The sequence below is a fragment of the Erythrolamprus reginae genome, unplaced genomic scaffold (assembly GCF_031021105.1).
Source record: "Erythrolamprus reginae isolate rEryReg1 unplaced genomic scaffold, rEryReg1.hap1 H_17, whole genome shotgun sequence".
Lineage (NCBI taxonomy): Eukaryota > Metazoa > Chordata > Lepidosauria > Squamata > Dipsadidae > Erythrolamprus > Erythrolamprus reginae.
This window is the reverse complement of record NW_027248470.1, coordinates 430,799-447,227: the sequence shown is the minus strand read 5'-3', so window position 1 is coordinate 447,227 and position 16,429 is coordinate 430,799. Positions and strand designations below refer to the sequence as shown.

The window sequence follows — 16,429 nt, the reverse complement described above, 5'->3', positions numbered from 1 at the left end:
AGTCTGACGGCAGAAAAAGACCTCATGGTCCATCTAGTCTGCCGTTATATTATTTTCTGTATTTTATCTTAAGATGGATATATGTTTATCCCAGGCATGTTTAAATTCAGCTACTGTGGATTTACCAACCATGTCTGCTGGAAGTTTCTTCCAAGCATCTACTACTCTTTCAGTAAAATGATATTTTCTCACGTTGCTTTTGATCTTTCCCCCAACTAACTTCAGATTATAAAATAAATATGATGTAATATAAAATAAATATAGTGTAATATAAAATAAATAAATATACTGTAACTATTAAAAAAACCCAGAGCTCAATAGCACCTTCTCTAGCAGTTATATGGTCTCCTGGAATAGAAGCCACAGGATTTTCTTAAAGGGAAGATGCTACTTTAAGAGCATTGATGTGTCATATGAGATGGTGTTGCTGCATTATCATGGATCTCTCTCAGATAATTCTAGTGATGCCAGCAATGCTAAAGAGCTCTGCACCCATTTTTCAGAGGAAGATTCGGGTGTGACTGTTTGGATAAAGACAGGAAATAGAAGTATTCTGCCAACACCTCCAATTACAGCTTTTATTTCCTTTCCTCCTCATTCCACCCCCCACCCCCCAAGTGCTAATCATTTTAATTATTCGTAAAACTTTCTGGCCATTGAAATTAATAACTCCCAGCGACCAGTTAGATCCCACAGGGTTGGTCTTCTTCGGGTACCGTCAGCTAAACTGTCAGCTGACAGGTCCGCAGGGGAGAGCCTTCTCTGTGGTGGCCCCAACTCTCTGTTATCAGCTACCTCCTGAGATCTCATTGTCCCCACCTTAGTGGCCTTCCAGAATGCTGTAAAGACCTGGCTTTTCTGACAGGCCTGGTGCCATTAATCTTGGGGAGGTTACAAGCAAGGTCAGCCCATGAATGTATGGATGGCTGCAATTATTTAAAATTGAAAAAAATTTCCATGTTTATTTTTGTTGTGAGCCGCTGAGTCCCTCGGGAGCTGGGCAGCATAGAAATATAATTAAATAAATATAATTATGAATGGTATGTATCTTTGGGATTATAACTGCTACACGAATCCTAGCGACCAGTTAGGTCCCACAGAGTGGGTCTTCTCCGGGTCCCGTCAACTAAACAATGTCGCTTGGCAGGACCCAGGGAAAGAGCCTTCTCCGTGGTGGCCCCGGCCCTGTGGAACCAACTCCCCCCAGAGTTTAGAATTGCCCCCACCCTCCTTGCCTTTCGTAAGCTGCTTAAAACCCACCTCTGCTTCCAGGCATGGGGGAACTGAGATACTCTTTCCCCCTAGGCCGTTACAATTTTTGCATGGTATGTCTGTACGTATGTTTGGTTTTATAATAAGGGTTTTTAACTGTTTTAGTATTGGATTATTATTATATGCTGTTTTATTGCTGTTGTTAGCCGCCCCGAGTCTGCGGAGAGGGGCGGCATACAAATCCAATAAATAAATAAATAAAATAAACTGCTTTATAATTAATGGGTTTTTTTTATAGTTTTATAGTTTTAGATTAGGTTCCACTTCTGTTTTATTTTTCTGTATGTGTTTGTATTTCTATTTATAATATTATTGTAAGCCTCCCTGAGTCCTTCGGGATTGGGTGGCATAGAAGTCAAATAAATAAATAAAATAAATAAATAAAATAATGCCTTACTTTTCTGGTGGCCTTTCCAGGATTCCCCAATTAACAAGCTGCTCTACGCCCGCGACATTCCGCGCTATAAGCAGATGGTGGAAAGGTAAGGAAGAAGAAGTATCCGAAGGAAGCCGGATATATTCAAGGGGAAGGAAAACAGGGAGAGGACAACCTGGGTGCAACATTACTAAGGAAGAACTTTTCTCTCCTGCAGGTACTATGCAGATATTCGCCAAACCATCTCAGCCAGCGATCAGGAGATGAATTCGGCCTTGGCGGAGCTGTCACGGGTGAGAATCCTCCCAGCTACATCCTTCCTTTTTTCTTGTACATGTTCCTAGCCAAGGCCTTCACTGGGGCCATCCTTAGAAGCAGCATCGGGGTTCCCTTGCCACTTGTGGTGACATTATAGGTAGTTCTCGACTTATGACCAGTCGCTTAGCGACTCTTCAAAGTTATGACTTACCTGGAAAAGGGGAGTTGTGACCCGGTCGATCTCCCCCGGGATCACATGATCACACACTTCAGGTGCTTGGCAACGCAGCCACATTAACCACCGTTTGCTGCATCCCACAGTTATTTGGATGCATTTCTTATTATTTATTTATTATTGATTGATTGATTTTGTCCAATACACAATGTGGGTTTAGTGGGTATATACATGGTAAAATACATAATGAAGGTTATAGAGGAGATACTCATAGTAAAATATATCTAAGAAATAATAGAATAGAAGATATAGGAATAAAACATATGAATGAAAGAATAGAAGAAGAGATATAGGAATAGAAGAAAGGTATAGGAGATATAGGAGAGCAATAGGACAGGGGACGGAAGGCACTCTAGTGCACTTGTACTCGCCCCTTACTGACCTCTTAGGAATCTGGATAGGTCATTTTTGCCCCAAACTGCCACTTAACATCTGGGTTCTGGCAAAACTACATCTGTAACGAACCATTGGTTCATTTAATGGACACTGCATTTGTTTAATAGTGCAGAGTTAAATAAAGTTCAGGAGGGAAGTGTTTTTAATAGGAAAAGTGAACACAAGAACAAGGGGACACAGTCTGAGCTTAGTTGGGGGAAAGATCAAAAGCAACGTGAGAAAATATTATTTTACTGAAAGAGTAGTAGATGCTTGGAACAAACTTCCAGCAGACGTGGTTGGTAAATCCGCAATCACTGAATTTAAACATGCCTGGGATAAACATATATCCATCCTAAGATAAAAATACAGGAAATAGCATAAGGGCGGACTAGAGGGACCATGAGGTCTTTTTCTGCCGTCAGTCTTCTCTGTTACTATGTTTGTTTTTCAACCGCCAAATAAAAGGGTTGTAAGATCAAGTCAGCCAGGAGGCTCAGCTACTGGTTGTAACTGGAAGGCTGCGTGCAATGCAATGATTTGTAGCCTGGGCTCTCTTTGAAGATCATCCAGGAACTTCAGTTTCTCCAAAACAACGCATTGGGGTCACTCAGTGGAATTGGCTGATGAAACCAGTGCTTGGCAGCTGCTTTGGTGGCCAAGCCATTTCTCCATCTGGTGGGAGATTTCTAACGGCCCGAATGGCTGCTGGTGGTAGTGGTAAGGGTAATGATGAAGGTATCGTCATACCTTCAGCCGCCCTGAGTTTATTATTATTATTATTATTATTATTATTATTATTATTATTATTATTAATTAATTCTTATTATTATTTATTCTTTGTCCAATATACAATACATATGGAAGAGAATAGACATTAAGTAATATATATAAAGATAGAAAGTAAAAAAGAAGAGAAGTGGATGGGAGGGAGAGGATAGATATGATATAAGAGATAAGGAGAGAATATATATATTATATATATATATATATATATATATATATATATATATATATATATGTTTTCGTAAATTTTCACGGGTATATGTATGTAGATTGTTCTGAGTTCGGGTTTTGCCTTGTGTAATATTTTGCATGTCTATGCGACGTTTCGGTGAAATCACATTCACCATCATCAGGCTGAAGTTCCAAGCTTCTTCTTGTTGTAAAATGTAATCAGAAATGAACTCCACAAAAAAAGATTCATACTTGATGAAATCAACAAAAGTCTACTCTCTCTTCACCTTAAAATCAGCAACCAATTACACCCTATACTCTGGGATAAATTCAAACAAATATCAATCTGGAGAGCAGAAACAGAAACCCAATACAAGACAGACACACATAATAAAAAACTCCAAAAACTAGAAATACAGCAGAAACCCAGCCCTCCACAACAACCTATGACCAAAACAGTACATAACATATCAGACAGGACACTCACCACTACAGAAACCAATATTCTTTCAAAAGGATTCAATTTTGCAATAACCCCCAAACGTATCCCAACTGAAAACATCATATGTGGAATTGAAACAACTCTAAATAAAATCAATAAAAATAAAATCAACCCAGATACAGCAAACAAAATCAGACTTAAAGTCACTAATATTCTCTGCTCTAGTAAACCTCCTAAAAGCAACATACAAAAGGAGGAAAGAGATGCACTTATCAATTTGAAGAAGGACAATAATATAATTATCCTCCCAGCCGACAAAGGAAACTCCACAATAGTGATGAATACTTCAGAATACAAAGAAAAAATGACAACTCTACTACAAAACCCAGCCTACAAACTCCTAAGCACAGATCCTACCACCTACCTAGAAAAAACCACGAAATCCAAAATCAAGGCCTCTCCCATCAGCGAAGAAATCCAGCAAAAAATCATCCCCAGAGAAAAATCCTCCATATGTCCAAAACTCTATGGCCTTCCAAAAATACACAAGGAAGGGATACCTCTCAGGCCAATAGTCAGTTCTATAGGCTCCCCTCTACAAAACCTTGCCAAATTTTTAGCCAAATACCTTCAACCATATACAGAAACCATTACCTCATATGTTCAAAATTCATTCCACTTTATACAAATAATTAAAAAACAAAACCTACAACCCGATGACCTACTTGTGAGTTTTGATGTCGTGTCCCTTTTCACACAAATACCTATTAAAGAAGCCTTGACAGCTATCCAGGACAAACACAAACCCCCCAAATATATCCTAGACCAGTGATGGCGAACCTATGACACGCGTGTCACCACTGACACGCCTAGCCATTTTTGGTGACACGCGGCCGCCGGAGAAACGGAGCTTTAGGGAGTGCAATTGCAACCGCAATTATTATTATTTTTCCTCTCCCCTTAATTAAGAGGCCGGGCGATTTTCGCCCCGCCGATATTTGCTATGGCTGGGAGGGGCGAGAACACCGCCTCCCAGCTGATTGGCGTGGTGCCAAGCATCGAACGGTGGTTGGCTCGCAGGGGCCGCTGGGAGCGAGGGGAGGGGTTGCAGGCCTCCTCCCTTCCCCCTGCCCAGGAAAGAGTTGTAAGAAAGAAAGTTGTAAGAAAGCGCGCTGCTTTCTCGGAAAGCCAGCTTTCCTGGCCAGCACAGGGCTTTCCCGCCGCTCCCTCCCTCCGAAAACACAACGGAGGTCCACAGCGAAGCCGAGTGGAGCAACGGGAGGCTCAGGCTGGTGGCGGTAGACCTCCAGGTTTTTTTCGGCGGGGGGGGGGAGGGCAGGAGGACCTTCCTGGCTTTCCGGGGCAGCTGGCTTGAGACTTGTGCCGGTCAGCAAAGCCAGCTGCACGCCGGAGGTGTGGAGAGAAAGAAGGGAAAGAGAGGGAGGGAAAGAGGAGAGGACAGAAGGAGGGAGGGAAGGAAGGGAGAGAAAAGTGAATGAGAGGGAGAGAGAAAGGGAGGAAGAGAGGAAGGAAGGGAGACATAAATATAAAGAGGGAGAGAGGGGAATAGGGGAAGGAAGGAAAAGAGAAAAAAATGGAAGGAAGAGAGAAGAAAGGGAGAGAGAGAGAGAAAGAGAGAGAGAAGATAGGAAGGAAGAGAGAGTGAGAGAGAGCAAGAAAGAAAGAGGGAAAGATTGAAAAAGGCAGCGTGTGTGTGTGTGCGCGTGTGTGCGTGCCGCTGATGGTCCGGGAGCTTAGCGTGTGCGTGGAGAGATGAAGAGAAAGAGGGAGAAACGCAGCGTGTGTGGGGTGTGTGCGCGCGTGTGTGTGTGCTGCCAGCGTGTGCGTGGAGAGATGAAGGAAAAGAGGGAGAAACACAGTGTGTGTGTGTGTGTGTGTGTGCTGCTGATGGTCCGGCAGCTGCAGCGTGTGGGGGGGGGGGCGCCAATGCTAAGGCAGTCCGTCCGTGGTGGGGCTGCAGGGCAGGCACAGCAGCCCAGGGAGAAAGAGGGAATTGCGATAAAGAGAGAGGGAGAGATGAAGGGAAAGAGGGAGAAAGGCAGGGAGAGAAAGATAGAAAGGAAGAGGGAGGGAGAGATAGAAAGGAAAGAGGGAAGGAGGAAAGGGAGGGAGAGAGAAAAAAGGAGGGAGGGAGGAAAGAAGGAGGGTGAGGGGTAGTAGGATAGGGAGAGGGAAAAGGAAGGGCTTGGAGAAAGGCAGGGTGAGAGAAAGATAGAAAGGAAAGAGGGAGGGAGACATAGAAAGGATAGAATTATAGATGCAAGAACTCACTCATGTGTGATAGCGCACGCCCACACTTTATTTATTTATTTATTTATTTATTTATTTATTTATTTATTTATTTATTTATTTATTTATACTTATATGCCGCCCAGTCCCAAAGGGATTGTCACTCAGACACTGTACTTTTCCGCCCACCCCGAAAAAAAATTAGAGGGAACACTGCCCTCGCCCCTCTGCTCCCTGCTCGCCTTCCAGAACGGTGTTACAGGAGACGGTGCTAAGGTAAACCCTTTCCGGGTTATTAATTTGTAATTTTAAAAAATCATGCCGGGCTCGCAAAAAAGAGAGTCTGAAAAAAAACCCTGCGTGGACGTCGCACCATTTGCTTCCTCCTTTGGCGGCTCATAACTAGATTTTTACAACCCCCCACCCCCCTTGATAAGCTTTTACTTGAATCTGAACAGTTTGGGGGTTCGCCAAAGAGAGAAAAGTGAATGAGAGGGAGAGAGAAAGGGAGGAAGAGAGAAAAGTGAACGAGAGGGAGAGAGAAAGGGAGGAAGAGAGGAAGGAAGGAAGAGATAAATATAAAGGGAGAGAGGGAGAAAGAGAGGGAGGGGAAGATGGGAAGGAAGGAAAAGAGAGAGAGAAAGAGAAAAAAGTGGAAGGAAGAGAAAAAAAGGAAGGGAGAGAGAGAGAGAAAGAGAAAAAAGTGGAAGGAAGAGAGAAGGAAAGAAAGGAAGGAAGGGAGAGAGAGAGAAAGAGTGTGAGAGAGAAGATAGGAAGAGAGAGGGAGAGAAATGATAGAATAAAGGGGAGAAAAAAAAGAGAAATGAGAAAATGATTGAGGCAGAGAATGACAGGAAAGAGAGAGAAATATAATTATGCATATTTGTTATTTAAACTATAAATATCACAAAATTATGTTTTTTTCTCAAGGTGACACACCACCCGAGTTATGCTCAGTTTTTTGGCGAATTTTGACACACCAAGCTCAAAAGGTTGCCCATCACTGTCCTAGACCTTACCAACCACTGCCTGACCAATACATACTTCATCTATAACGAACAAAGATATAAACAGATAGAGGGAGCCCCCATGGGATCACCTCTCTCACCGGTCATCGCTAACCTCTATATGGAATATTTCGAAAATAATGCATTAGAGCAATCCAAACACAAACCTAAACTTTGGCTGAGATATGTTGATGATACCTTTGTAATTTGGCCACATGGTAAGGAAAAACTAGACAATTTCCTCACACATCTTAACAGCCTACACCCCAAAATACAGTTTACTATGGAAACAGAAATCAATGATCAACTTCCCTTTCTAGATGTACTGGTCTATAAAAAACCCAATGGCAGCCTAGGACACACTATCTACCAAAAGAAAACCCATACCAACCGTTATCTAAATGCACACTCACACCACCACCCCGCACAAATCACCTCAGTGGCCAAAACTCTCATCACCAGAACCAAACGCTTAGCTGACCAAGAGCACTTAAAAACTGAATTGAACAAACTCAAAGATGTATTAATTTCTAATGGATTCGAAGGGAAAACAATCACAAACCTAATCAAAAAAGAGACACCCCCCAAAAAACAAGATCAAGAACAGGACAATGGTACCACCATCCTCCCTTACATAAAGGGCACCACAGACAAAATTAGTAAAATTCTGCAAAAACATAACATCAAAACTTCATTTTGCACTAACCAAAAAATATCTAATATCCTAAGGAGCCCCAAAGATAAAATCCAATTGGAATACCAAGGAATCTATGAAATCCCCTGCAAAACATGTGCAGCCACATACATTGGACAAACCAATCGAAGAGTGAGCCAACGCATTGCAGAACATGTGAATGCAGTTAAAAAAGAAGAAAAAACTTCCTCCCTTGTCCAGCACATTAAAAAAACAGGGCACGAAATTGACTTTGAAAAAACTAAATTACTTCACAAAACAGAGAATTTATATAGAAGAATTGCTCTAGAAGCCATAGAAATTGAGAGGAGCCCCCTTTGTATAAATAAAAGAGATGATACGTCCCGCCTACCAGAGATTTGGAAACTAGCCTTAAACAAAAAAACACTTCAGAAAAATCACCATGTCAATCCTTTTAATAATTATGATTCCACCAACCAATCAGATCACTAAAACATAATCACCCAATCTATTTGCTACAAACAAACCAAATCTCCACCCCCACACCATATACTAGGAAGAAATGACAGTTGCAAACATTCCATTTTACAACAAGAAGAAGCTTGGAACTTCAGCCTGATGATGGTGAATGTGATTTCACCGAAACGTCGCATAGACATGCAAAATATTACACAGGGCAAAACCCGAACTCAGAACAATCTACATATATATAGATATATAGATATAGATATAGATAGATAGATATAGATATAGATAGATAGATAGATAGATAGAGATAGATAGATAGATAGATAGATAGATAGATAGATAGATAGATAGATAGATAGTTGTTTGAGAAGGGCGGCATAGATATCTAATGAATGAATGAATGAATGAACTTGCCTTTGTTGTGGCTAGCAGCAGATTTGGATAGTGAGGGGGTTGAGGAGGAACACGGGCAGTGATGGGCTGCTGCTCAACCGGGGGGGGGGGGGGGGCGACACAACGGGGATAGTAACTTTATGCACTATTTATTGAATACTTAATAGGGTTTTTTTTGTTGTCCTTCCTTCTCTAGTACCTTAGTATGATCCTTAATTACTTTTAAAATAGGAAATTATTAAATAGTATATTTTTAACCATAAACACTTTAATCATTATCTAGAACTGAACTTTAATAGCAATTAAAGAAAATTGAGCTACTTGCCTAATCTCTTATCATACTGAACCTTGTGAGTTCAGTACAAAACCTTAAAACATTACTGTGCTCCTCAACAGATAACGCTGTCTATCATTTTCTCCTTTTGGTGGCTACTCAAACAATGTGACTTTTATCAACTGAAAAAAAGAGTCCAAGCACCTATTTGAAAACTTATCTTGGTCGGTAAGCCACTCCCACCTAGTCACGTGATCTTTAAGCCACCACCCCCAGGTCACATGATTGTCAAGCCACTCCCACCTGCTCACATGGCTGGCAAGCCACTCCTACCCTGTCACATGACCATCAAACCACACCTACACAATAAACCACACCCACAGTGCGGTAGTAAAAATTTTTTGCAGCCCTTCACTGAACATAGGCCAGTGGTGGAGTCTGGGGAAGGCGGTGACTAGTGCTCTGCGTTAGAGGCAGAGATAGAGCCAGGGCAGTCTTGACAATTATTAGCTGCCTTTGGAGTCAGACATCATGAGGCAGGCAAACAATTCGAGCCTATTCCCATGTGTGCGCATGCGCAGAGTTGCCAGACGAACAGCTGAGGAACAAGAGTTGACTTGGGAATAAGGCCACAGGTGGACGCCGAATGGCTCCTCCCATAGGGAATAAAAGAGGAGAAAATGGGGAGGGAAGTTTGCAGAAGATAATTAATTTGCTTAATAAATTTGTGAGACTCTCAGAGGCTCCTTGCCAAGTTTTGAAGATATCGACCTGGCAGCTCTCCAAGCCGGAGACTGTAAATTTACCCTTGAAAGTAATGGATGTGAATGAGAAGAATTCACAGTAACGTCATAAAAAAGGGGATTTTTGTCGGGACAAGAAGTCTGCTTCGTGGTTTGGGAACGCCAGGTCAGAACAGGCTTTTTAATCATTTTTTCAAAGTCTGTTTTTTAGTTTCCCCCCCTGTGTGAATAAATCAAGAGCTGGCAAGGGACAGACCTCCCTTAGGGACACAGGCCCCATCAGGCTTGCTCACCAAGGTCTTTTTTTAATGAAGCTTCGATTTCCCCCAGGCTTTTCTCTAGTTCATATGCTCACGTTCAGCAAGTGCAGCACCTAGATGGCTGAGAATCTCCATTTAAAAAAAAAACTAGGATGAATTCATAGAAGCATAGAAACATAGAAGACTGACGGCAGAAAAAGACCTCCTGGTCCATCTAGTCTGCCCTTATACTATTTCCTGTATTTTATCTTACAATGGATATATGTTCATCCCAGGCATGTTTACATTCAGTTACTGTGGATTTACCAACCACATCCGCTGGAGGTTTGTTCCAAGGATCTACTACTCTTTCAGTAAAATAATATTTTCTCATGTTGCTTTTGATCTTTCCCCCAACTAACCTCAGATTGTGCCCCTTTGTTCTTGTGTTCACTTTTCTATTAAAAACACTTCCCTCCTGAACCTTATTTAACCCTTTAACATATTTAAATGTTTCGGTCATGCCCCCCCTTTCCCTTCTGTCCTCCAGTCCAGACTATACAGATTGAGTTCATTAAGTCTTTCCTGATACGTTTTATGCTTAAGACCTTCCACCATTTTTGTAGCCTGTCTTTGGACCTGTTCAATTTTGTAAATTGAATTCAGATCCTCTACCGTCTGCAGGCCTAATGCTGGTCATGCAGCCCTTGTTGGTTCCTTGGCATCCCCAGCTAGAAAAGGCTCCGATAAGATATGATGAGATAGGCATGAAATGGAGAAGAGGAGGCAATTCATCTGCCTTAGCGTGAACGGAATCCGTGACTCCATTTGCCACCTGGCCTGCCCAGCCTGGAACTTGATCTACTGTACTGTACTTTGAAACATGGCTTGGTGGGGCTTTGGCTCCTCTCACTAAAAATAGCTGGTGTCTCTTCCTTGCAGAATTACTCAGGTGAACTCAATTCCTTGGTGGCTCTGCACGAACTCTATAAGTACATCAACAAATACTATGATCAGGTGAGGCTATTTTCCTTCCAAGTTGGGGTTTGTTTGGTTTTTTTGTGTGTGTGAGGGGTGGGGTGATGTAGAGGCCCCACACCAGGCGAGGGTTCCCCTTATCAACCGCTACTGGTACATCCTCTGGGATTGTTGCAGGTTTGCGTGCGCGCCCTTTGGCACGAGATTTTGCTTCTGCGCATGCAAAGTCAAAACTTGCGCAAGGACGTTCTCGTGCACGTGATTTTGCCGATTTTGGGCAAATTCTTTGTTTCCGCGTATGCGCAGAACCAAAAAAAAAGGCAAAAATTGGCAAAATCTCATGCGCGAGAACATCCTTGGCTGAGATTTGTTTTTAAGATTGTTTTTAAGATAATGGGTTTTAGCTGTAGTTTTAATTATTATTATTGAATTTACAGTAATCCCTTGCTACTTTGCGGTTCATCTTTTGCGGATTCACTACTTCACGGGATTTAAATCCATTAAATCCATTGAAAATTTTAAATCCATTAAAAATTCATAAAATTCTTCTACAGTACTCCTGTACTCTATTAAAGAAACTGGTGGGATATCACATGTAGTTCCAGCTGAGAAACATTATAGAATGACTGTTTAATGCAACGGGTGGGTTTTAAAAGTCCAAATACTCGTTAAATACATTAAAAAATATCTTTCCTCTACTTCACGGAAATTCGTTTTTCACGGGTGGTCTTGGAACGCATCCCCCGCGAAAAACGAGGGATCACTGTATTAGATTTGTACCTGTATTGTTTTATTGTTGCTGTGAGCCGCCCCGAGTCTCCGGAGAGGGATGGCAAACCAGTCTAATCAATAATAATAATAATAATAATAATAATAATAATAATAATAATAATAATAATAATTATTATTATTATTATTATTATTATTATTATTATTATTTTGCTTGCTATGCATGTGCAGAAGCAAAATCTCGCATGTGCATGCATATGTTGGCATTGGGGGCGCGGAGATTAATTTGCATCTCACTTTCTGCCACTGGAACCGTACCCGCTGCAACCCACTGCTCCCCCACACCTATCTTCCCTATTCAGCTGTGGCGAGAGGGGCGTTTGCCCAGGTTCGCCTGGTGCACCAGTTGCGGCCCCATTTGGACCGGGACTCACTACTCACAGTCACTCATGCCCTCATCACCTCGAGATTCGACTACTGTAATGCTCTCTACATGGGGCTACCTTTGAAAAGTGTTCGGAAACTTCAGATCGTGTAGAATGCAGCTGCGAGAGCAATCATGGGCTTCACTAGGTATGCCCATGTTACACCAACACTCCGCAGTCTGCATTGGTTGCCGATCAATTTCCGGTCACAATTCAAAGTGTTGGTTATGACCTATAAAGCCCTTCATGGCATCGGACCAGAATATCTCCGGGACCGCCTTCTGCCGCACAAATCCCAGTGACCGGTTAGGTCCCACAGAGTTGCCCTTCTCCGGGTCCCGTCGACTAAACAATGTCGTTTGGCAGGACCCAGGAGAAGAGCCTTCTCTGTGGCGGCCCTGACCCTCTGGAACCAGCTCCCCCCAGATATCAGAGTTGCCCCCACTCTCCTTGCCTTTCGCAAGCTCCTTAAAACCCACCTCTGTTGTCAGGCATGGGGGAATTGAGATATTCCCTTCCCCCTAGGGCTATACAATTTATGCATGGTATGCTTGTGTGTATGATTAGTTCTTTAAATTGGGGGTTGTTAGATTATTTTTAATATTAGATTTGTTTACATTGTCTTTTTTATTGTTGTTAGCCGCCCCGAGTCTTCGGAGAGGGGCGGTATACAAATCTAATAATAATAAATAAATAAATTCTGGTTAGGGTGACAAATGAGGGCGAAAAAAACTGTGGCTCTCTTTGGGTACTCCACGTGGCAAAAGCAATATCTTCAGACTGTATTCTGCTGGAATTTTTGGAAGCAGGGGTGACTAAAGAGAAAGCAAGTCCCGTAAAGCAAGGGACTCCAACCTTGGCAACTTTAAGCCTGGCGGACTTCAACTCCCCAGAATTCCCTGGCCAGCTTTGCTGGGAGTTGAAGTCTGCCAGGCTTGAAGTCGCCAAGGTTGGAGTCCCCTGCCGTAAAGCAACATGCTCCTTGCATTCTGTCAGACTGAATTTAAATACAGTGATCCCTCGATCATCGCGAGGGTTCCGTTCCAGGACCCCTCGCGATGATCGATTTTTCGCGAAGTAGCGGTGCGGAAGTAAAAACACCATCTGCGCATGCGCAGATGGTGTTTTTACTTCCACCGCCGCCCGCCCTTCGCCTGCCGTTGCCAGCTCCGCTTCCCAGCTGGGAAGCCAAGCTGGGGTTTCCCGAAGCGCGCGCGCACACTTGCGGACACCCTAGCTCCGCTTCCCAGCTGGGAAGCCGAGCTGGGGTGTCTCGAAGCGCGAGCGCACCGCCCGCCATTGCCAGCTCCGCTTCCCAGCTGGGAAGCCGAGCTGGGGTTTTCCGAAGCGCGCGCGCGCCGCCCGCCATTGCCAGCTCCGCTTCCCAGCTGGGAAGCGGAGCTGGGGTGACCCAGGGAAGCCTCTGCCCGGCGGGGAAACTCCACCATCTACGCATGCGTGGAAGGGCACGCATGCGCAGATGGTGGAGTTTACTTCCGGGTTGAAAACTCGCGATATAGCGTTTCGCAATAGGCGAGATCGCGAAACTCGAGGGATCACTGTAAACTTTTTTTAAAAAAACCCTCCTCTCACTCCATGCCTCAAGACATCTGTTTTCATACTTCTCCTTGGCTTATGAAAGGGTCAGTCAGGAAAGGAAGTCTGGGGAGATCCATTTTGAGCACAGGGAAGAAGCCAGTTCTCTAGATCTCAAAGAGCACATTCCACAGTTAGAACATCACCATCAAAAAAGGTCCCCAACGCTAGCAGAAGATGCCCCGTATCAGGCAAGGAAAACGCCCAGAACAGGTCAGTCAAAGCTTCCGAGATTTGGGAAGAGGGTCAAACTAAATTTCTTCGTAGACCAGATCAACATTGTAGTTCTCTTCCGCTGGCTGGCTTTAGTGGGGGAGGCTGGACGCCTCCTGCAACACCCTGCTGGCAAAAATGGGGTACAATAGTCCCCCTGTACCTATTTCGGCCTGCAGGGTGCTGCAGAAGGCAGTTGAGGCTGAAAACAGGAGTGGGAGCCATTTTGAATGCCAGAGGCATCCCGCAGGCCAGATCCAGCACACGGGCCTTGAATTTGAAACACCCCTGATTTTGATTATCAGTATCTGTCCCGTGAGACACGTCTCTCTACAAGCGGGAGATTTCTTCCTTCGAGGCATTCCCTCAAATATCCTGAGGGAATATCCTGAGCAAATTCCTGAGGGAATACTTGAGAGAATATCCTGAGGAAATACCTGAGGGAATATCCTGAGGGAATATCCTGAGCGAATTCCTGAGGGAACATCCTGAGGGAATACTTGAGGGAATATCCTGAGGAAATACCTGAGGGAATATCCTGAGCGAATTCCTGAGGGAATACTTGAGGGAATATCCTGAGGGAGGCCTGGCGGTTAACAGCTCTGCTTCTGCCCACAGATCATCACCGCCTTGGAGGAAGACCCGATCGCGCAGAAAATGCAGCTGGGGTATCGCCTGCAACAGATTGCCGCAGCAGTGGAGAACAAAGTCACAGACTTGTGAGGTGCCTCCAGGGGGACAGTTGGGTAGGAAGAAAACAGACAGCACCCACCGCCGTCCCCACCGATGCTCTGTGCTGAAGTGGAGAGAAGCAGCAGCAGCAGCGGAGGGTCAGAAAACGCCAAGGGCGGGGAGGTGCCAGAGAACTACTAGAATTTTTTTTTTACAGGCTCTTTAAACAAACAAAAAATAATAATAACAACACTTAATGATAATAATGAACTCGTGCCCAGAAGCCGAAAGGCTCCGTCAAGAGCCGTTTTCAGCCAGGAGGCCAGATGTTATGAATGTGCCAAGGGAGTTAGAGAACAGTGCAGCGGTGAGGGATGCTGGAATCTTTTTACACACACAAACACAAAAGCACACCCTGTGAAAAACGAAGTGGGAACCTGAACTCTCATTTGAGCTTCCTTTGGACTTCCTTGGGTTCCTTCGAGAGAGCGTCCTACTGGCTTAACGCGGGGAGATCCGCCCTCGCCATTCTTGCTGCGCTTGGAGTCTCAAACAACCCAGCGAGACCGACTTTCCTCCTGTGGAGCGATGGGGGGACACAGCGCTAAGACGAGCACAATGGACGAAGACGGAGGAAGGAAGATCCGGTTCCCGATGGGCGGAAATCCCCGAAAGATGGCGAAGGGAGAGGGGAATGTCCTCCCTTCCTCGCCGTTACCTGCTCAAGGTGGTCCTAAAATCCCCCAGCGTGCCTTCTTGTAGCTGCTGCCCCTTTGCCCCGTTCGGCTTTCCTATAAAAGCACAAACGGCAACACTGCCGCCGTGGGCCTTGCCGTCCTCAACAACGAACGGGAAGCAGAGAAAGAGGCCAGGCCTGTATGAGCGTCAAGGTTTTGAGGTCTTCCTCCCCTGGCCCCCTTTTGGGCTAGCCCTTCTCGAGTAAAGACCTTCCTTCTGGGAATTCCTTCTTCCCAGACACCCGGTTTGCCCTTCTTCGAGATTTTCCCATCCTTTTTTTTTTTCCCCAGGTGGCTTCTCGGAAGGATGTCAAAGCTGGTGATTTTTGCCCCTTGGATCTCCTCCTCCACCCTGGCAGGTTTAGCTCTTTGTAATTCCCGTGGCCCCCCACTGGGCCATGCCCTCCTTCTCCTGTCTCTTTGAGGGCAGCTAGATTTACAGGCATTAAGCAGATGATAAATGTTTGTCTCCATGTCGTGACAGGCACTGCCTGCTGATTTTTGTAACTTAATCTGCTATTAAAGAGCATTTCAGGAGGGGGGGGGGAGAGCCAAGCAGAAAACACCAACACCGCCCTTTTTTTTTATTTATCCAGCTTTATTCTGATTGCAATTCAACCTGAGCCATAGGTTGATGTGTTTCCTAATTCCTCCCCAGTCTTTTCTATGAAGGGGTGAGGTGAGCACACCAGCGCTCTTAATTTCATTTCCTTTGTCTCTTCTTTGTCGCTTGTTCATTAACTGTTAGTAACTGGGGGGGGGGAAACCTTCCATGCTCCAGACATCTGATAGATTTGGATCTTTGCTCATTACTAGTTTGAGCCAATTCCAGGAATAATTTCATTCTGCCATTCGGCATCTCAGGCTTTGGAGCTCTGCAAACCCTGCAGTACAGAGGGTGTCAAACCCGATTTCATTGAGGGCTGCATCAGGATTGTGTTTGACCTCTGGGGGCGGGGGGCTGGAGTGGGTGTGGCCAGGGTGGGCGTGGCCAGCTCAGCATCACTCAATTGTGGGGGCTTGTGCTGGCCTCAGTGTTTTGCCAGAGAAATTGGGCTTCCGAGCTCCGTTTTTGGCTACGATGGCCTCCTTCAACCTTCTGCCGGCAAAAACAGAGCCCGGAAGCCCGTTTTGT

At 44.5% G+C, this 16,429-nt stretch overlaps 1 protein-coding gene across 1 annotated transcript in view; it reads left to right on the top strand.

Annotated features, from left to right (window-relative positions):
• LOC139155362 (plexin-B1-like) overlaps positions 1–16,211 on the top strand; it is a 229,951-nt gene extending 213,740 nt beyond the window's left edge. Inside the window, exons 35-38 of the mRNA XM_070730495.1 lie at positions 1,690–1,754; positions 1,866–1,941; positions 10,887–10,961; positions 14,504–16,211. Of these exons, the coding sequence (XP_070586596.1) occupies positions 1,690–1,754; positions 1,866–1,941; positions 10,887–10,961; positions 14,504–14,608 (321 nt within the window). The 3' untranslated portion in view covers positions 14,609–16,211. The remainder of the gene's footprint in view (positions 1–1,689; positions 1,755–1,865; positions 1,942–10,886; positions 10,962–14,503) is intronic.
• The last annotated feature ends 218 nt before the right edge of the window (positions 16,212–16,429 follow it).